This window comes from Xenopus laevis, chromosome 9_10L (assembly GCF_017654675.1).
Source record: "Xenopus laevis strain J_2021 chromosome 9_10L, Xenopus_laevis_v10.1, whole genome shotgun sequence".
NCBI classification, from domain to species: domain Eukaryota; kingdom Metazoa; phylum Chordata; class Amphibia; order Anura; family Pipidae; genus Xenopus; species Xenopus laevis.
This window is the reverse complement of record NC_054387.1, coordinates 95,046,345-95,064,389: the sequence shown is the minus strand read 5'-3', so window position 1 is coordinate 95,064,389 and position 18,045 is coordinate 95,046,345. Positions and strand designations below refer to the sequence as shown.

The 18,045-nt window shown below is 38.1% G+C and overlaps 1 protein-coding gene across 1 annotated transcript in view; it reads left to right on the top strand.

The window, feature by feature from the left end:
* The first annotated feature begins 6,477 nt into the window (after window positions 1-6,477).
* Window positions 6,478-18,045, top strand: part of calcrl.L (calcitonin receptor like receptor L homeolog) — a 32,562-nt gene continuing 20,994 nt past the window's right edge. Inside the window, 2 exon segments of the mRNA NM_001086737.1 lie at window positions 6,478-6,643; window positions 15,331-15,414. Of these exon segments, the coding sequence (NP_001080206.1) occupies window positions 15,331-15,414 (84 nt within the window). The 5' untranslated portion in view covers window positions 6,478-6,643.

The following is an 18,045-nucleotide window of genomic DNA, read 5'->3' as shown; positions in this document are numbered from 1 at the left end:
CAATCAATGACTAGAATGTTTTTTAGCCAGCTGCAAACAAAAACAATGAAAGCAAACATCTGATTGGTTGCCATGGGTAACTGCACAGTAGCAAATTTGCCCAGAGTTTATAAATGAACCCCACTGTCTTTAAAAATGGCCCCTTCACTGAAGTTTCCAATGGATCTACTACAGTCCCTGTCCATTAATGAAATGCAGGCTAGCCTGAAACCCGCAGGTCGGGCAGCTTAGTCCAGCTACCGCAAAAAATCTTTGGGTCCTCACATTGACAGCTTCTGCAGAGATGTCACGAAAGGGGCAGGACAGACACGAGGTCATGCACGAGTCTATAAATCACAGCCCTGCAGTCACATGCAAAGACAGCCTTCAGTTCCCTATCAGGTCTGACTAGCTGTTGATTGGTTCCTATCCTACAGTGCTAAGTGTTGCTGACTCCCTTGCACAGCCTGGGAAAGGAGGCAGGAAGTGAAACAGATGGGTGGGACTAGTAGTGTTTTTTTATTTTTAGAAATTCCTTGGAGGTCCACATCTGGCCTGAAAGCTTCCATTTGGACAGCCCTATCTTAGACAATACTTGCAACTTTTTGTTATTGCATTTAAAACCCATATTCTTCTTTTATGTCTCACAAACCTCTAACAGGAAGGTGACCCACAGATACCATATATATTTGGAAAAAATATATCATTAATAAATCAGAATGGATAAATATGAAAAAAACTAAGGCAAAACTATGCAGCATTTCTTTGCTTAATATAATGTATTTAACAAATCTAGTTCTTTTTTTACATTGATAGTCACCATATTGTTTTGTGATAAAATAAAACCATACACAGATCCAAACGACGTCCAGATATTATCTGAGCAAAGTTTGGGTATAGTGCGGTCGTCACATTCATTTATTTATTTCTTGAATTCAAGTTTGAAAATTGTATGGGGGTTTTCACATTGATACTGCCCTCCTTCTTTCCAACATAGAAAATAAAGGGAGACAGCAGAAGGAGAATAATATAGCAAAAGCCAGTAGAAAATCCTGAAAGAAAAGGAAAGGGGAGGAGTATACAATTGATGGGGGTACAAATGGGAAAGGAAAAAAGGACAAGCAGATGAGAATTAAGGAGAAAGTGAATGGGCAGAATAGAATGGAAATAGGAAAAAACAGCAGAATGGGGTAGCACACTAGTAAAAAAGGTTCAATATTGGTAAATGATCAACAGTTAATTGTATATTCGCTGCATGTCATTGGGGGGGGGGGTTGAACTTGACTGTCTTTTTTTCAACCTAAATAATATATATATACTACTACAATTCCAATTCTAAGCAGTGCCAATTGCCAATGCCAGTTCTAAAAAAAACTTTTCAGTTGTTGTCCAATGCATGGTTGCTTGGGTAATTTGAACCCTAGCAACCAGATTGATGAAAATACAAGAGCTGCTGAATAAAAAGCTAAATAACTCAACCACAAATAAGAAAAAAATGGAAACCAATTGCAAATTGTCTCAGACTATCACTGTCTACATCAATCTAAACGTTAACTCAAAGATGAACATCCCCTTTAATAAAAATTAAAAAAATAATTGAAAAATTGCTCAGGGTGCATTCTAAGCACTTTTGCAATTTACATTAATTATTATTTTCAGTTTCAGTGCTACATGTTTTTATTAACTGCTTATATAATGAAATTTGTAACAGCAGCTTCACCTACAGGTTAATTTCTGTAACAGCATATCTCCCAACTGTCCCATTTTTAGAGGGACAGTCTCCCTTTTGGCAGCTCAACCCGCAGTCCTTCGTTTGTACTGGAAAGTCCCTTTTTTCTCAGCACTGAACAGCCAGAAAAAGAAACAATGTTTCTAACTTAATTCACTTTTGGCAGGGAGCCCAGAACAGCCACAGCAGCAGATAAGATACTTTTGTTACAATTTCGAGATAAGCAAATAAGTAATTATAACAATATAAGATAACAGGTCCCTTGGGAAAAGTTAGACTCGCATTTTAAAGGGCAATTCACCTTCATTAGCAAAACTGTAATAACTTCTGCAGATAGTATTTGGAATTGAACAGAAAATAATTGTAGGTAAGTACAACTTCTCGGAGAGACAGAATGTAATAACATTTTCTCAGGTTAGTTTCCACCATATGCAGGAAGGCAACAGGGCTGCTTTAAACTACCAGTGGGCCTATTAGCTTCTTTAAAACCTTTCTAGGATTAGGATTAGGATTTTTTCCAGGGAGAACATTAAGTGCCCCAAGAAATTTGTGATAGAAAACCCCTCAAACAGATGATCTTCAATAGAATAAGGCAGGCATTGAAAAAATTGCCCACACTTAATGAAGTAGACATGATTTCCAACCCTGGATTAACAACCATGGGAGCAGAAAAATGACAAAATGGGGACACTGCAAGACAAAAATCAAAGCAATGAGGTCTGACATTGAAATACAAGTTAAACTGACAATGATCTATCTGAGATTGTGTCTTCTGCGTTGACTCTTCAATAACTTTTTCTCAAAAATATATTCAAAATATTTTCATAATTTTCAAAATCTGATTAATACCAAAACAAATAAGATCAAGCTTGACTTGTCTATTATAAAACACATTCTCCAGAAATGAAAAAAATTATGTGACTGAGCAGAGAATCAGCAGTTTGGAGGATACCTTAGCAGTTCAAGACCTTTGTAAACATATAATTGCAAAATACTGTATAACCCCAAAAGGTTAATAGAAAATTGGCTGACCACTGAGCACATTAAACAAAATAAGCTTCTACAGTGCCTTTGTGTTTTACTGCACACATCAGATCCTGACCATGCCACCACCCAAAGGTTCAACAAGACCTTTTGTCACACATCTCCTGAATGTGAAGGACATGGATGTGGTGCTTTGGAATTAACAATGCAAATGTTAGCCGCTCCCAGCTCACTGTCCATATTTGGAGAGGCTGCACAGTCCTTGGCGTTCCCAGTACCTCAATCGTGCTCCACAAAAATCAGACAGCAACACATACTCCAATTAAGGTAAAATAATAGTCTTTATTGGCTCCACTTTATAAACAGGTAACCGGACCCTTAAGCGTTTTGGGCTTGTGTGCCCTTAAAGGAACAGAAACACCAAAAAATTAAAGGGATACTGTCATGGGGAAAAACATTTTTTCAAAATGAATCAGTTAATAGTGCTGCTCCAGCAGAATTCTGCACTGAAATCCATTTCTCAAAAGAGCAAACATTCAATTTTGAAATCTGACATGGTGCTAGACATTTTGTCAGTTTCCCACCTGCCCCAAGTCATGTGACTTGTGCTCTGATAAACTTCAATCACTCTTTACTACCGTACTGCAAGTTGGAGTGATATCACCCCCCTCCCTTTTCCCCCACAGCAGCCAAACAAAAGAACAATGGGAAGATAACCAGATAGCAGCTCCCTAACACAAAATAACAGCTGCCTGGTAGATCTAAGAACAGCACTCAATAGTAAAAACCCATGTCTCACTGAGACACATTCAGTTACATTGAGAAGGAAAAACAGCAGCCTGCCAGAAAGCATTTCTCTCCTAAAGTGCAGGCACAAGTCTCATGACCAGGGGCAGCTGGAAAACTGACAAAATGTCTAGCCCCATGTCAGATTTCAAAATTGAATATAAAAAAATCTGTTTACTCTTTTGAGAAATGGATTTCAGTGCAGAATTCTGCTGGAGTAGCACTATTAACTGATGCGTTTTGAAAAAAACATGTTTTCCGATGATAGGATCCCTTTAAAGTAATGAAAATATAATGTAATGATTGCGCTGTACTCGTACAACTGGTGTGTTTGCTACAGAAACTCTACTATAGTTTATATAAACAAACTGATGTGTAGCCAAGGGGGCAGTCATTCAAAGCTGAAAAAGGAGAAAAGGCACAGGATACTCAACAGACAAGCTCTGTAGTATACAATGGGATTCTTCAGAACTTATCTGTGATTCATTGTGTATCATGTGCTTGAATGGCTGCCCCATAGCTATACAGCAGCTTGTTCATATAAACTATAATAGTTTTTCTGAATCAACTACACCGGTTTTACCAGTGCAGGGCATCAGTACATTATATTGTCATTCTTTTAAAACAAACAATTTTTTTGTCATTACTGTTCCTTTAATCACAGGCATTGGTATAGGTAAGGTTTTGGTCCTCTTGTCTGTTTTTAATGTGAAGCCAATAAAGACTATTATTTTACTTTATTTGGACTATGTGCTGCTGTCTGATTTTTGTGAAGCATGATGTGGTACTTAGATTGATAAGTGAAAAAAAGGCATTACATTATTTATCTATACTTTTTTTTTCCAAATCCAATGTTTATTCGTTTTTTGTCATAAATTGCAATACAAAGCAAAAAAGAAAATATAACATCTGTGTAGCCTTTCGTTATACATTTTGTATGATTATTCTATTGGTAAGTACATACTGAGTTTTAGCAAACATCTCAGACTTTATATATATATCAAAACAGTAAAAAGTACGGCTCTAACTAAGGAAAATATATGTAGTATATCTATACTTTTTATTAGAAGTACAGCACCAGAGAGCAAAACAATCATGCAGTAACAAAGTAAAAATAAACTATGAGAGTAACGTAAAACACATTATCATTGTGAAAACAAAAAATTGTGAATAATCGCTCACAAATCTTATGACATTGTCCTGGTGCCAGTGCCTCAACCCCAGACCGCAGCAAGAGTGCAGAAAAATCTTATACTGCAACCACAGAAAAAGGGGAGTTAGACACTGAGACAAACCACAAAGGTCAACAAAAATAAATTAAAACCAAAAACTTTATTTGAACAAAATCTCTATAGCTTTACACGTTTCATGCTCCTTAGCAGGTGTATTATGTGCCCCCTTCAAGCCTTCCCCATGACCTCTTCCTAATCCCATGCCCTTATCTACACTAATTACCATGATTATTTTACACAATTTGGCAGGTTATGAAAGTTTGAACATATTTCTGTGGTTTTGTTCAGTTATTACAGTTTTGCTAATGAAGGTGAATTGCCCTTTAAGCTGTGAGTCTAACTTTTCCCAAGGGACCTGTTATCTTATATTGTTACAATTACTTATTTGCTTATCTTGAAATTGTTACAAAAGTATCTTAACTGTTGCTGTGGCTGCTCTGCGCTCTCTGCCAAAAGCGAATTAAGTTAGAAACTTTTTTTTTTTTCTGGCTGTTCAGTGCAGAGAAAAAGGGGACTTTCCAGTACAAATGAAGGACTGTGGGTTGAGCTGTCAAAAGAGGGACTGTCCCTCTTAAAACGTGACATTTGGAAGGTATGAGTTATACAATGGTGTAAAATGCAAGAAAACATAAAATCAGGGTATGTAAAATTGGCTTTTCACTGTACATACATAAAGGATACTACTAATAAGAACTATGCACTAAAGGGTTTATTTATCAAAGGTTGGGTTTGTGAGTTTTTTTCTACCTGGAATAAACTCATAACTCAAATGTTTATTTAGGAAAAAAGTTAAATGTAAAAACTTGAATACTTAAATTGATTGTGTAATTTGTGAAAAAAAGTTTGAATAGCATGAGTTTTCAAGCACAAACCTTAGAAAAAAAACTGAAAATCATGAAGGCTAAAAACATCTTCAAATGGTTCTAAGTGATATCTGCCATTGACTTCTACATGACCTGGAGTATTTTCCGATTTGAGCTTTTTTGCAGCTTTGGTGCATACTGCTTTTTTTTTATTATTTATTCCGAAATTTTTTTACTGAAAATACCTTGAAAAACTCGATTTTTTTGTTAAAACACAACTCAACCTATAATAAATAACCCCCTTCATCTAGATTGTCAAATTAAATAAAAATATACTGAAATGTTTCTATATTATGACAAATATGTATTTTTCTTTTCATTTTATAGGTATTTAGTTTTTATATATCTTGATACTGAAGTGAATTCTGACAAACATTTAGGCAAATTTAGAAATCTTAGGTTATTGTGAAATAAAACCCATCCCCCCCAAAAGAGCATAAAATGCCAGTATCAGAGGCTGTTGGCAGCTGCGTTTGTGGAAAATGAAAGGGCAGTGAAAGGGTTAAAGCACAAAATTCCCAACCAAGATATATGCACCTGTGTCTCCCTGACCTCTTACAAAATAATTAAAGAGTTACCAGTCAGAGATAATAACTACAAGCATTTTGCCAGAGTGAAGATGAGCCTTTTGTATCAGACTGTTGGAAACAGATGGAAACTGACAGTTAGATCTGTAAAGCAAAAGTGCTCTCTCTGTCTGTGGCAGGCGTGACATGCAAGTGACATGCAAGCAGAATACCACAAGGCAGGAGATTTCTCATCCTAGCTGGGTTATTATATTCAACAGCAACAAGAACTTTGGGTACTGGAATTGTTTAGGAAGGAAGAAGTACAGGCGGAGTCCAAATGATGTAACAGGAAACTCTGGTGTTTCCTGTTGCTATTTTCCTACACTTGGATCCATCAGTATTTACACAGGCATCGTTATCTAAACTCTGAAGAACAGCCGACTTGTCTGGGAGAACTGCACCTCGTTTATAAACAACAGCAGCTACACGTTACTAAACAAAGGGACACAAAGGATCATTTTTTTTAGCACTGGATTAAAGCAGCATCTGATGCTGTCAATTGTAAGTACAGTGTTTTCATTGTTCTACCTAATGTTTGTCCCAATTTAAATCAAAGGAGCCCTGAAATGTACATTTTGAAAACTGAATTGTATTAAGGTTGATTTGTTCTGTTTTAATCAGATGTGACTTATTCTGAGGCTGTGAGAGAGAGAGAATGATAGTGGGAGTATTGCATACGGTAGCAGATTATAACAGGAGTAATGGGGAACTGCAAAGGGTTTATTACATTTTAATCTTCCTTTCTCTAATTGCCACCATGCGGATAGAGTAAGGCACCCACACAGAACTGACACCCACCTATGTCTTTTTTTTTTTGTTAAATAATAAAACAGTATCTGTGCCCCCCTTCTCCTGTGACATCTGTTAGGGGGGTGGGGTGAGTCAGTACACTTTAGTCAATGACTTTTAATAGTGTTCTAAAGGGAGCTGTGGGAATCTCCGCATTTCACATGGGAATAAAGGGAATGAGCGATACTGCAAACTGCTCGTGGGACTTTCAGATGTTGGCAGAAGTGCTGCACATTTTATTTTAGACAGCCTGACCCTACCCCATGCTCATAAACCTGCAGTGTGAGATTGTGTTACATCTGAGATACAATATATGGAAGTGCCCTTTCCACATTGCAGCCTCACTAGAACAACATAGGACAGATGACTGCTGTGAAATATGGGAGTTGTAGTTCCACTAATAGCTGAAAAGCTGAGTTTCACAGCCCTGTAATTTAAGATGGGCACAATTATGCTTCCTCATTTGTGATTTTGTGGCAAGGGCGAAGTTGTCTCGTATGCAGTTATCTTCACGATCGGAGGAAATGTGAGATGTGAAGATATCCATTTGGAGGAAATGGGTATGGTGTGAGAATTCAGGAAGCAACATTAAGGCCCTACACTTGAAATCTTTTTAACCATTTTTTGACTTCACAATTACTTTGCCCACATGTAATGTAGGAGTACAGAAAGTATAGTGCAGTGGGTGTGGGGGCTAGAATCGACCTTGGTCACTGATCATAGTAAAAACTCTTTATCCTACCTTTCTGCTTTACCAGTATGGTTATGTATGTTATATAACAAACATGCAGATGCTACTAGAAGATATGGGAGATATGGGAAGAAGGTGCATTAAAAAAATTCAGCAACTAGAGGAAGGTGCTGGGAGCATTCTTCAGCCAATCACTGTTGGAATGGGATGAAGAAATCAAGGACATGACTTTTATTTTCTTTGTGTTATTGTATTGGCCCTTCATCGCAGGGGTATCTTTGTGACTGCCTAGCTCCTGGAGATGCAGAGCTTTATAAAAACTACCGTATTTTAAAGCATTACTGAACACAAGAGTGAAAAACATTATACAAACAGAAGATTAAGACATACACCACAGCACCGGTGTCAGTCAAAATATATAAACAACTAAACAGATTTTGTATCCACTTGGCAAGGGCGATTTAGCAATCTTCTTGTTTTTAAAAAAAATTACAGGAAAACAAATTGTGTCAACTTGAATATGAAAAAATAAAATGTGTTAAAAGCTATCGTGTTTATTTGCTGTAAAAAAAAAAGTTCAGACTGGCAAATTCTAGTAGATTCTAGCAAATGCCAGAAGGGCTTCTATAAGATGCCATAGACAGTCACTATTTATTATAGGTTGTTTGGGCCTCTTGAAATGCCTTTTTGATTATCAGTACAGTAATGCATTGGATAAACCCCCATTTATAGAGCTGTCAACCTAGTAAGGGAACTGCGTCAAGCAAAAGTGATGGGAAGTGATTTCATCACACATGCCCACCACTAGAAGTGACATCACAGTGCATGTGCAACTGCTCTTCTAAATCTCCTGGCATAACCACATGCTCATGCTGATGTCACAGAAACCTTACTGCGCATGAGCGCACTGTCAGGTTGTAAAACTCTGGGAAATTATGTATAATGATGAGAGATCGGGGGGGGGGCAAAACTGGATGACTGCTGGCAAAAGAGGGGGGAGTTGACAGGTAATTTTTGAATTATTTGGATAAAATGGAGTCTATGGGAGCTGGCCTTCCCATAATTGTAGCTTTCTCTATAATGGGTTTCTGGATAACCGATCCCATACCTGTATATGTCCGAGGAGTTAGTTGGAAGACATCCATAACTGATCAGGACGGAGCTGAATATGGTAAAGTGATCTGAGGTCTACTATATTAATGGTTATCCCAGAAGTTTAATAAACTGGTTTGGACATTGAGAGATGGTGAGGTGGTTAAGGTGGGGTAACATTTAAAGGACAAGGAAAGGCAAAAAAATAAAATCCCATTTTTACTTTCTTTAATGATAAAGAAACCTATCTCCAATATACTTTAATTAAAAAATGTGTACCTTTTTTATAAGAAACCTGCCTGTATGCAGTGAAATCACTTCATTTACTGCTGTGGATAGGAATTGTCAGATGGTCCCTAACTGCTGAGCAGGGAAACAATCATACTTATGAACAGCAGGGGGAGCCCCCACCTTACTTACCAGCCATGCAGAATTCAAGCAGCTTTGTTTATGACGAGCCCTAAGCAGCCCAGACCACACTGAGCATGTGCAGGGTCAGGGTCAGGCAAAGATGTTTAACAAAGTTACAAGATGACAGCCCCTGTGGCCAACTTTGAAAGCATAAATCATTTGTTTGATTAGGCTTTTTGGTGCAGTAAGTTCATGCTTATGTTTAGTATACAAAATAAAGCATTTCTAGCCTTATTCTATTTTAGACTTTCCTTGTTCTTTAATTTACATATATTTTTCTTGTATTATAAGGCACTCTGTCTGATATTGGAAATGATGTACAGGTTATGCTTTTCATGTTTGGGGAAGGGTAAAGACCAAACACAGTTTTATTTAATAGGAATTTATTCATAAGTGCAGTAACATGTTTCTTTGTGTATCATACTGTGATACAGATAAGCAGGGCCGGCCTTAGGCCAATTGGACCAATTGGGCCCAATTGGGCCCCGCACCTCTGGGGGCCCCGCACCACAGGGCAGCACAGATAATCTTTCTATTTTGTGCCTGTATGCCCTTATTTTCCTAAATACTTGCTGTTTCAGTAGCCAGCAACACTTTGTCTAGGGGCCCCGCCAACATGGTCCCAATTGGGCCCCACATTTGATAGGACCAGCCCTGCAGATAAGACATACTGTATATACATACATCCTTGTTCAACATGAGCTCAGTGAGAAGGTCATCTGCTAAACATACTATCTGCCAATTGTTTTTACTAATAATTATCTCTAGTTTATGTTACTTCCAGCACTGAACAAGTTTCACTTTCTAACTTTCTACTACATAGAGTCAACTGGTGCACATTATCATGTAAACTGCATAGGATGCTTTGTTCTGTCCCTGCTGTACCTGACAGCATACAACTCTGACATTTTCAATATAGGAGAAACTTCAGCTTGTGTGCATTTAGCGTTTTTTTAGTATGGAAATTGATTTGTAAATGTTTGTTGTGCAATTCTGCATCAGTTTTTTTTACATGCCAGTTGTTATTATACTGAGTCCTTCCCTTCCTTCCTCCCATTTTTTATGTGGTCCTCTAAAAAACATAAAATGGGAGTTCTACTTTACTTTAAAACACTTTTGATTATTTTGTGTTACTGTTCATTAAGCCTGCCAGGCACCTCATAGACAAATGTAAAACATTGTGTGTGGCACAAGTGGAGATTCCTGGAATCTATTGGGAATTAAATGTTATCTATTTAGATGCAAGAACTTGTCTCACGTCTTAATTGCAAGTTGTTACGGGCTGTGGCTCGATAAATCTGTGGATGTTGTCTCAAATTCAAGAAAATCTTCTTTGTGCAGTTAAGGTGCTCTGAAATATCAGATTAAATTTGATTTCTAAAAGAAGCTAGAACTTGTTTGGAGAGAGCCCCAACCTTGACATACACCAAATACATACTCTAAAGGCAATACTGAGCATTTGTCCAAATACTAAATGCTTGGAATTACATCTTAATTTACTTGAGCTTCAATCGGAGTGCACTTAAGGGCCCAATCAACTGCTATTTAAGTAAACGGAGTACTAATTCTGAGTGTACAAGATAGAGCTGGACTGACCTGTCTAACATTGTTTTAGAAATCACAACTGCAAACAATGCAATACCTTTCAGGCACTTACATCCAATAACATTTGCCAAAAGTTCTCTAAATCTCCCACATCCCTCACAACCTTGCCACCCACTAAATTCTGACTAACTAACTATCTTTCTTCTTCCTTCCAACCAGCACTGCCCCTTCTGTTAGCCTATTATTCCCCCACCTCACCTTACTAGCCTTCCAACTGCCCGACCCACCGCACTGCACATAACAGCACCTAGGAATAGTTGCCAGGTGTCCATTTACACTTTCCATTCAACTGAAAGGGAAGTTAGTTTCTCTATGGAAAGCAGGGGTGTAATGACTGATTGATTGCTAGGACAAGTAGTGTTGGTCAAGATGTTACATGTGTTATGGCTGTTATAAATGCAGAAGTGTCAGACATAATGATACATTTAGGAAACATGGAGGGGCGTAATCACTTGGCAGAGGGTGAAAAAGCTAGCCCATCCCCTGGAGCGACTCTGGGGGGAGGGAGTTCCCTAACGGCTACATGTACTGTTGGAGAAAATAATCCCTTGCCAGAGGAAAATCTACTCTTCTCATTTCTCTTCCCAATTCACCATTATGATTTTGCTTTATTTAAGAATGACAGTACCCAAATTCTTTATTGTTATATCATTTATTTTGTCTGTTTTGTAATGTTCAGGATATTTGACCGGTTACTCATTGCAAGGTATTTTTGCACGCTGGGTATAGTCCAGTACCCTCCGTTCCTAAACCATTTTTCTTTTACTATTCTAAATAAAGAATTAAAATAAATAAAAAGAATAGCTAGGCTAGCACATCTATGCACACAGTTATTTGCTTGGTTGGTGTACTATGCAGAGCTCGGAGAGGCTAAGCCATCACTAACAACAACAACATTATATAGTGCAGAAATGTGTGGAGGATTTAAAGACTAAGTACACATGATTTGTCTGTAATAACATACTGTTCTCCCTGCATTCCCTCTCATATCATTTCTAAATCACAAGCTGGGAACTGCAGCACATTTCAGCTACTTCCTGAAAGCATATAGCTCCGCCCCTTTTCTTTTCTGCTCTCTCCTCTTTTTGACTGTGAAGAGTGAAGAGGTGCCTGCTGCACTTGCCTGATTGGTTTCCATGCGCAATAGACACCTTTTTGACCATCTTCACTGTCAAAGAGAGAAGGAGAGCTCAGAGAAAGAAAAGGGGGTGGAGCTACATGCTAGACCAGGAAGTAGATTAAATGAGAAAAGAAAAGTGGGCAGAGCTTCACATTAGACTAAAAAGTATCTGAAATGAGCTGCAGTTTTCAGCTTTTGATTTAGGAATGAAATGGGACTGAATGCATGGAGAAAGATTTGTTATTCTGGGAGCTGTCTAGGCTCTTTTTAGGGATTTTAAAATTAAAAGGCTTATTTATGCTTTATAGTCTCTCTATTGTTTTGGTTTATATATAAGGAGTCCATTGTGCATGGTGATTATCTCTGCACTGTAATTATCCGTCTCACAAGAGTAGCTTCAATTTCCTTGTTTTACTAAAGAAATAATAATACCTTAAAGTAATTAAAACAGTCGAAAAGTATGTTAAACACTATCCCATTTAATTTAACTCATGGAGGGATAATAAGGTTACCAGACAACATGGAAATTCAGGGACACGTTTAGAAAATACAACTTTCAATTCAAGTGCAACCCTGCAACACTGATCCGAAATTGCAAGTGATATGATAAACGTAGGATATACTGCAACTCTCAGCCAAACATTTTCACCCAGTGAAGGTACGGGCTAATAAACCCTGCACTCCAGTTGGGGGAAACAATAGGTTTCTCATCCCCTTAGAGAGCTATGCAGAGAGGGAGCTCCTGGTGCGGCAGCCATGTTTAGTTGTGCATAATAAGTGCTTCTTTCTGAGTATTTGTTATGCACACACAAGTGAAATCTGTGGCATATTCACAGAATGATCTCCCTCCCAGTGCAGATGGCCTAGCAATCGAGAGGGTGGGCATATTTTAAAAGAAAAACTGTTTCCCCCAACCAGAGTGTGGGCTCCATAAGTGATGTTATGTGGTGCTCCATGTAAAGGTAGACAGTTAAGATGCCATATACATTGGCCAGTTTGGCCACCTACTGTATATTCTGGGCCAAATCAGGTTGATCAGCTTGTTTGGCCTGGGCCAATAATTGAATAATAATGTCTGAAACACCAGTGTAGAACAGAAATCTGCTGCCTTCCACCCCCTTTATACATGCACACTAACAAGTATGGGATCTGCCAGCACATATTGGGGGAATTTTGGCCTGAAAATACAAAAGTATGCAGTTTTGTACCGAAGCCACTGTAAAAAGAAGATAAGTGCTCTTTCAGACTCAACTTGTCAGGCCATTCCTTTCCATATCAAAATAAAAGACTGAAATTATACACAATATGCGATTTAATTTTGAATCTCATGTACCCCCATTTAGTAATGATAGTTTTTAATGGTGCCCTATTAAATGCAGATAAAGCTGAGTGAGGGTAGTATTGCCCTACATTACTTTTGGTGGAGGTCCACCAATGAGATCTTTGCCCTGGGTCCACTGATGCCTTAAACAGGCCCTGTCTGCACACTCTCCTTCTAAACTGTGCAGTAATATATACTTTGTCATTCATATCATATTTGCTTTAAAGCCTGTTCCCTAGTACAGTACATTTGTGCCACCATACATAGTTGCCATATTTTGCAATAACAATGTGTAGCCTTTCAGAGAATTAACTTGGGGTCAGTGCCCCCCATTTGAAAGCTGAAAAGAGTCAGAAGAAGAAGGCAAATAAATAAATAATGTCAACCAATTGACAAGTTTCTTAGAATGGTTCATTCTATAACATACTAAAAGTTAACTGAAAGGTGAACCACCCGTTTAAATATCATGGTGCAGATTTATTATGTGGTGTAAAAAAACATGGAACAATCCACTACACATTGCCGTATAAAAAAAGGCCTTTTTTTTAATGCACTTTTTCCTTGAGCAACTTCCGCCGGAACTTACTTACAAAGGTCTGAGTCAACGTAAAATAACAATGTCAAACTGGCGTTAGAATGGCGTAAAATAAAACACTGTTTTTTCAGAGAATTTAGTTCTACACAGCATAATAAATAGACCCCATGTGTCTGTATTCTGAAAGCTTCAAAAATCTGTTTAATTTATAAAAAAAAAAAAAAACTGATCTGAGCACTGCTGCTTAGCTCTCTTCACTCTTGTGTTTGTAAAGTGAGATGCAATTTGATTGACATGCACATACAGGAAACTGCTTCTCCTATGCTCACTGACCTTTTGTTCCCTCAAAGCATGCCAAAGTTCTTAAGTTACAGCTTCGAGCTCTCTGCCTAGAAAGCCTGTTGGGCTGGTAAACTGAGAATAACGAGTGGGGGGGTCTGTGCAATACTTGCTAACATCAAGCTGTATGGCAAAATGGAGGCTCAATGTTTAACCATTTCCCTGCTAAGCACCTAACTGTTAAGTGCTGGTTGGCAAAGACATGCAAATAAGTTTTTACATTGTTTGGCATTGTGTCAAATGTGCTTCCCTGCAGACTCTAGCCTGTGCTGTAATGCATTGTTCTACTCCATAGACCCTTTGGGAGGGAGCTGTGTGACCAATACTGGGAAATGTCTCAGGATTGTTCCAGTTAAGTAGATATGCAACAAATTAATGTCTGCCATTTTTCGCTTCCTGTAGTCCTCCCTGAATTGGCCCCTCGCTTCCCACTGTCAAGACTCTGGATGGTATCACTCCGCCAGCTGTCCAAAAAACACACACACACACACACAGACACACACAGACACACACAGCATCATTTGGCTCCTTGGCTCCAGTAAGGGAAACCTTTGTAAGATCAAACATTGGTAAATACCCTTCACAGCTTAAAGCTAATGGTACACTGTATTTTTCTGCTGTCAGAGAAAATACTGTTGAATCCCCCCCAATATTTGTAGACATTGACAGGAGGGGAATCCACCTCAGTGTGCATGAAAACGTGGATTTTTCACACTTGAGTGTTGTCTGGATGAAGTATTCCCTGTGTGTGCAGCAACAGGCAGATTCTACCCCTGTCGATGTACATCACGACAATAAACACAAATAAATAAAAAAGTACAGTTACAATAAAGATGAAGTGCATCATCTCTGCCCCGTAGAGCTTACAATCTAAGTAGGAGAGTAATTTACAAATGAAAATAGGATATTAAGTGCTGCAGATAACAGTGGTTGGCACTGCAATATACATACCATAAATACATATACAGTTGAAGCCGTTAGAATGTAACAATTTGTCGCAACCTGTGTTCAAACACCATTTTTTATTTTTATCCTGAACAATTCCTTTGAACCGCATCTACTGTGTTACTTACGGTAGTTAACATAGGTAGGGTAAGATGTCCAGGGGAATCCTCTCTTAGTTATAGTATTAGCTAATTTGTGTTACAGGAATAGGTCAGCGCTAATTTAGTGGTAGTCATGCAAGTTTGATTTTTACAGTCTTTTCACAAAAACTGCATCTTTTTAACTTTTTGTATGTTATCTGATTTGAATGCTTTATTTTCTTAACTTCTCTTTTTGGCAGATGGAAACATTGCAAATGGGACTCCTATCAAGATCAGCATTGTTCAAGTATATTATTATATTTCTAATCATGATTAACACAAGGGTAAGTAATGCATTTGTTTTCTGGGTGTTTGTTTTGTAGTGCATTGTTTCCTTGCTTCTTGTGTTTCATACGTAATTTCCTGAATAATTTCAACTTGAACACTGCCCTAATTGGCTCAATAAGATTTGCTTTTTGGGCTGTGGCACAATTTCTCACCACCACTACTATGTCATTGAGGCAGAAGCAGTCCAAACACTCTATCCGACTTGTCAATACGTCCCATTTAGCAGAAGTATAAATGTAGTGATAGTATCAGAAGTGTTCTGTTACTGAGCTGCTCAGAGCATTTCTGAGTTGAATGTGTCTCTGCTTAAATGGGGGATTCACCTTTAAGTTAATATTTAGTATGTTAATAGAATGGCTAATTCTAAGCAACTTCAATCTATACATCATACTAAAAGTTAATCAAACCCCTTTAAAATACAAAGAAAAGCAGTTACATCCTTCCTGGTAAAGCAGCATATTATTAAAATGCTAGGTTCCCAATAGGCTTACATCAGGCAACTGTAGAGCTGCCCCTGCAAGGGGTGCATGGACCAGTTACTTGAGGGGCCCAGCCTAAAAGTCCAGTTAGGGTATGATCTGGTGAGAATAGTGTTTTGCCTTTCTTGATACTCCATAAAGCCAGTAAATAGGTGACTAGTAAATGTCACCTGCTGTTTGGTGACAAAACCTGTAACACTTTTTGCAATTTTTTTTATATTACCCAGACAGTAATTTGGTTGCTGCAATAATTCTTGGGATTTTTATTAATGCTACCCCCATCCCCCATTTTTTTTAGTTTGTTGTAAAGCTGTTCAAAGTTATTTGAAAGTTACACACAAGTGATAGCATTTTATGCTAAGAGTAAATAGGAACTTGGACACTGAGGTTGTAGATGTGGACTAGCAAAACTTTTGATACAGTGTTTTTTAAACGTTTGCTTTTAAACTAAGGTCTGTTGGTATTAGTAATGCTGTTTGTACATGGCTAGAAAACTGTTTTTAAAGGAAAGCAATACCCCCGAACAACAGCTCATATGTAAAACCCTGGTTCATGTAAATATTTTCATAATAATATACTTTTTTAGTAGTATGTGCCATTGGGTAATCATAAATAGAAAACTGCCACCCCCTGGGATCCTAGGATTCACAGTGCACACAAACAAACCATACTTGTTAGGTCACATGAGCCAATTAACAGAGAGAGTTCTGTCTTTTGCTTCCACACTTCTTCCTGTTACAGTTAGAGTTTCAGTATTTCTGGTGAGGTGATCTCTGAGGCAGCTCACAGACCATCACAAAATGGTGGTTCAAGGCAAGAGATGTAAAAGGGCAATATTTACTTAAATATATATACCAGTTTGGTAAGATTCTTTAATATGCCACTTAGTTTGATATAAACTGTTACTTAAATATTAATTTTGGCGGTATAGTTTTCCTTTAAAGATTGGTACAGGGAGTGGTTGGCACTTGGGGGTTGGCATTGAAAGCAATGTATCTGTGTTTGCTGATGCCACAAAACTATTCAAGCCCAGGGCTGGATTTACATAGTGGGCGCCCTAGGCCCACTGCCGTTTGTCGCCCCTGTCCATTTCCCCTTTATTCGTGCAAATTTTCATCATCTGGACCGGAGCAATGGGGATTTATAAAATGATTGTATCTCCAGCGCATCCCCAGTGTTTTTGAACCAATGTGGGTGTGGTTGGGCAGCATGCCGCCCCCCTAAAATCCTGCCGCCCTAGGCCCGGGCCTAGGTGGCCTTTCCACAAATCCGGGCCTGTTCAAGCCAATGAATTATATCTAGGATGTGGCAATCTTGCAGGGAGATATGGGCAAACTGGTAGACTGGGAAACTAAGTGGCAGATGAGATTCAATGTTGATCATTTTCTGGGTGTGCAGTAGGGATGTGAAACCCAATGTCAGTCAGCAGCAGGAAGGACCAGTAAGGGTTTTTCCTATATTAAAAGGGATATAGATTCAGAGGAGGAGAGGGACATACTCCCTCTTTACAAAGCACTGGTAAAACCCCATCTAGAATATGGAGTACAGTTTTGGTCTGCAAACCTTCAAAAGGATATTAATAGAAAGGGAAAATGCAACGAAGCACAGCCATTCAAATCTGAAAAAGGAGAAAAGGCACATGATACACAGTAGATAGCAGATAAGCTCTGTAGTATACAATGGGATTCCTCAAACCTTATCTGTTATTTACTGTGTATCCTGTGCTTGAATGTGTGCCCTATGGCTACACAGCAGCTTGTTTATATAAACTATAGTAGTGTTTCTGAAGCAAACCCATCAGTTTTACCAATGAAGCTCAACAGGATATTAAATTTTCATTCCTTTTAAACACTTTTTATTTTTTGGTGTTTTTAATCTTGTTACATGCCCATTGTTCTGTCAATTGGCTTACCTTATGTGCTGCTCTTTTACTTGGAAGGAGACTGATAGGATTTGATAATATGTATACACTAATTTACGATTTTGTTTGCATAGAAATTAATGGGGGAAAACGGTCTATGGGAACAGACCCTGAAAAGAATGTTTTTAATATGTCTATATATTTCATGACATTAAATATACTTTTGAACTCATATTAGCACATTAATAGAAACATTTGATGACCGTTTTGTTAACTTCATTATATAT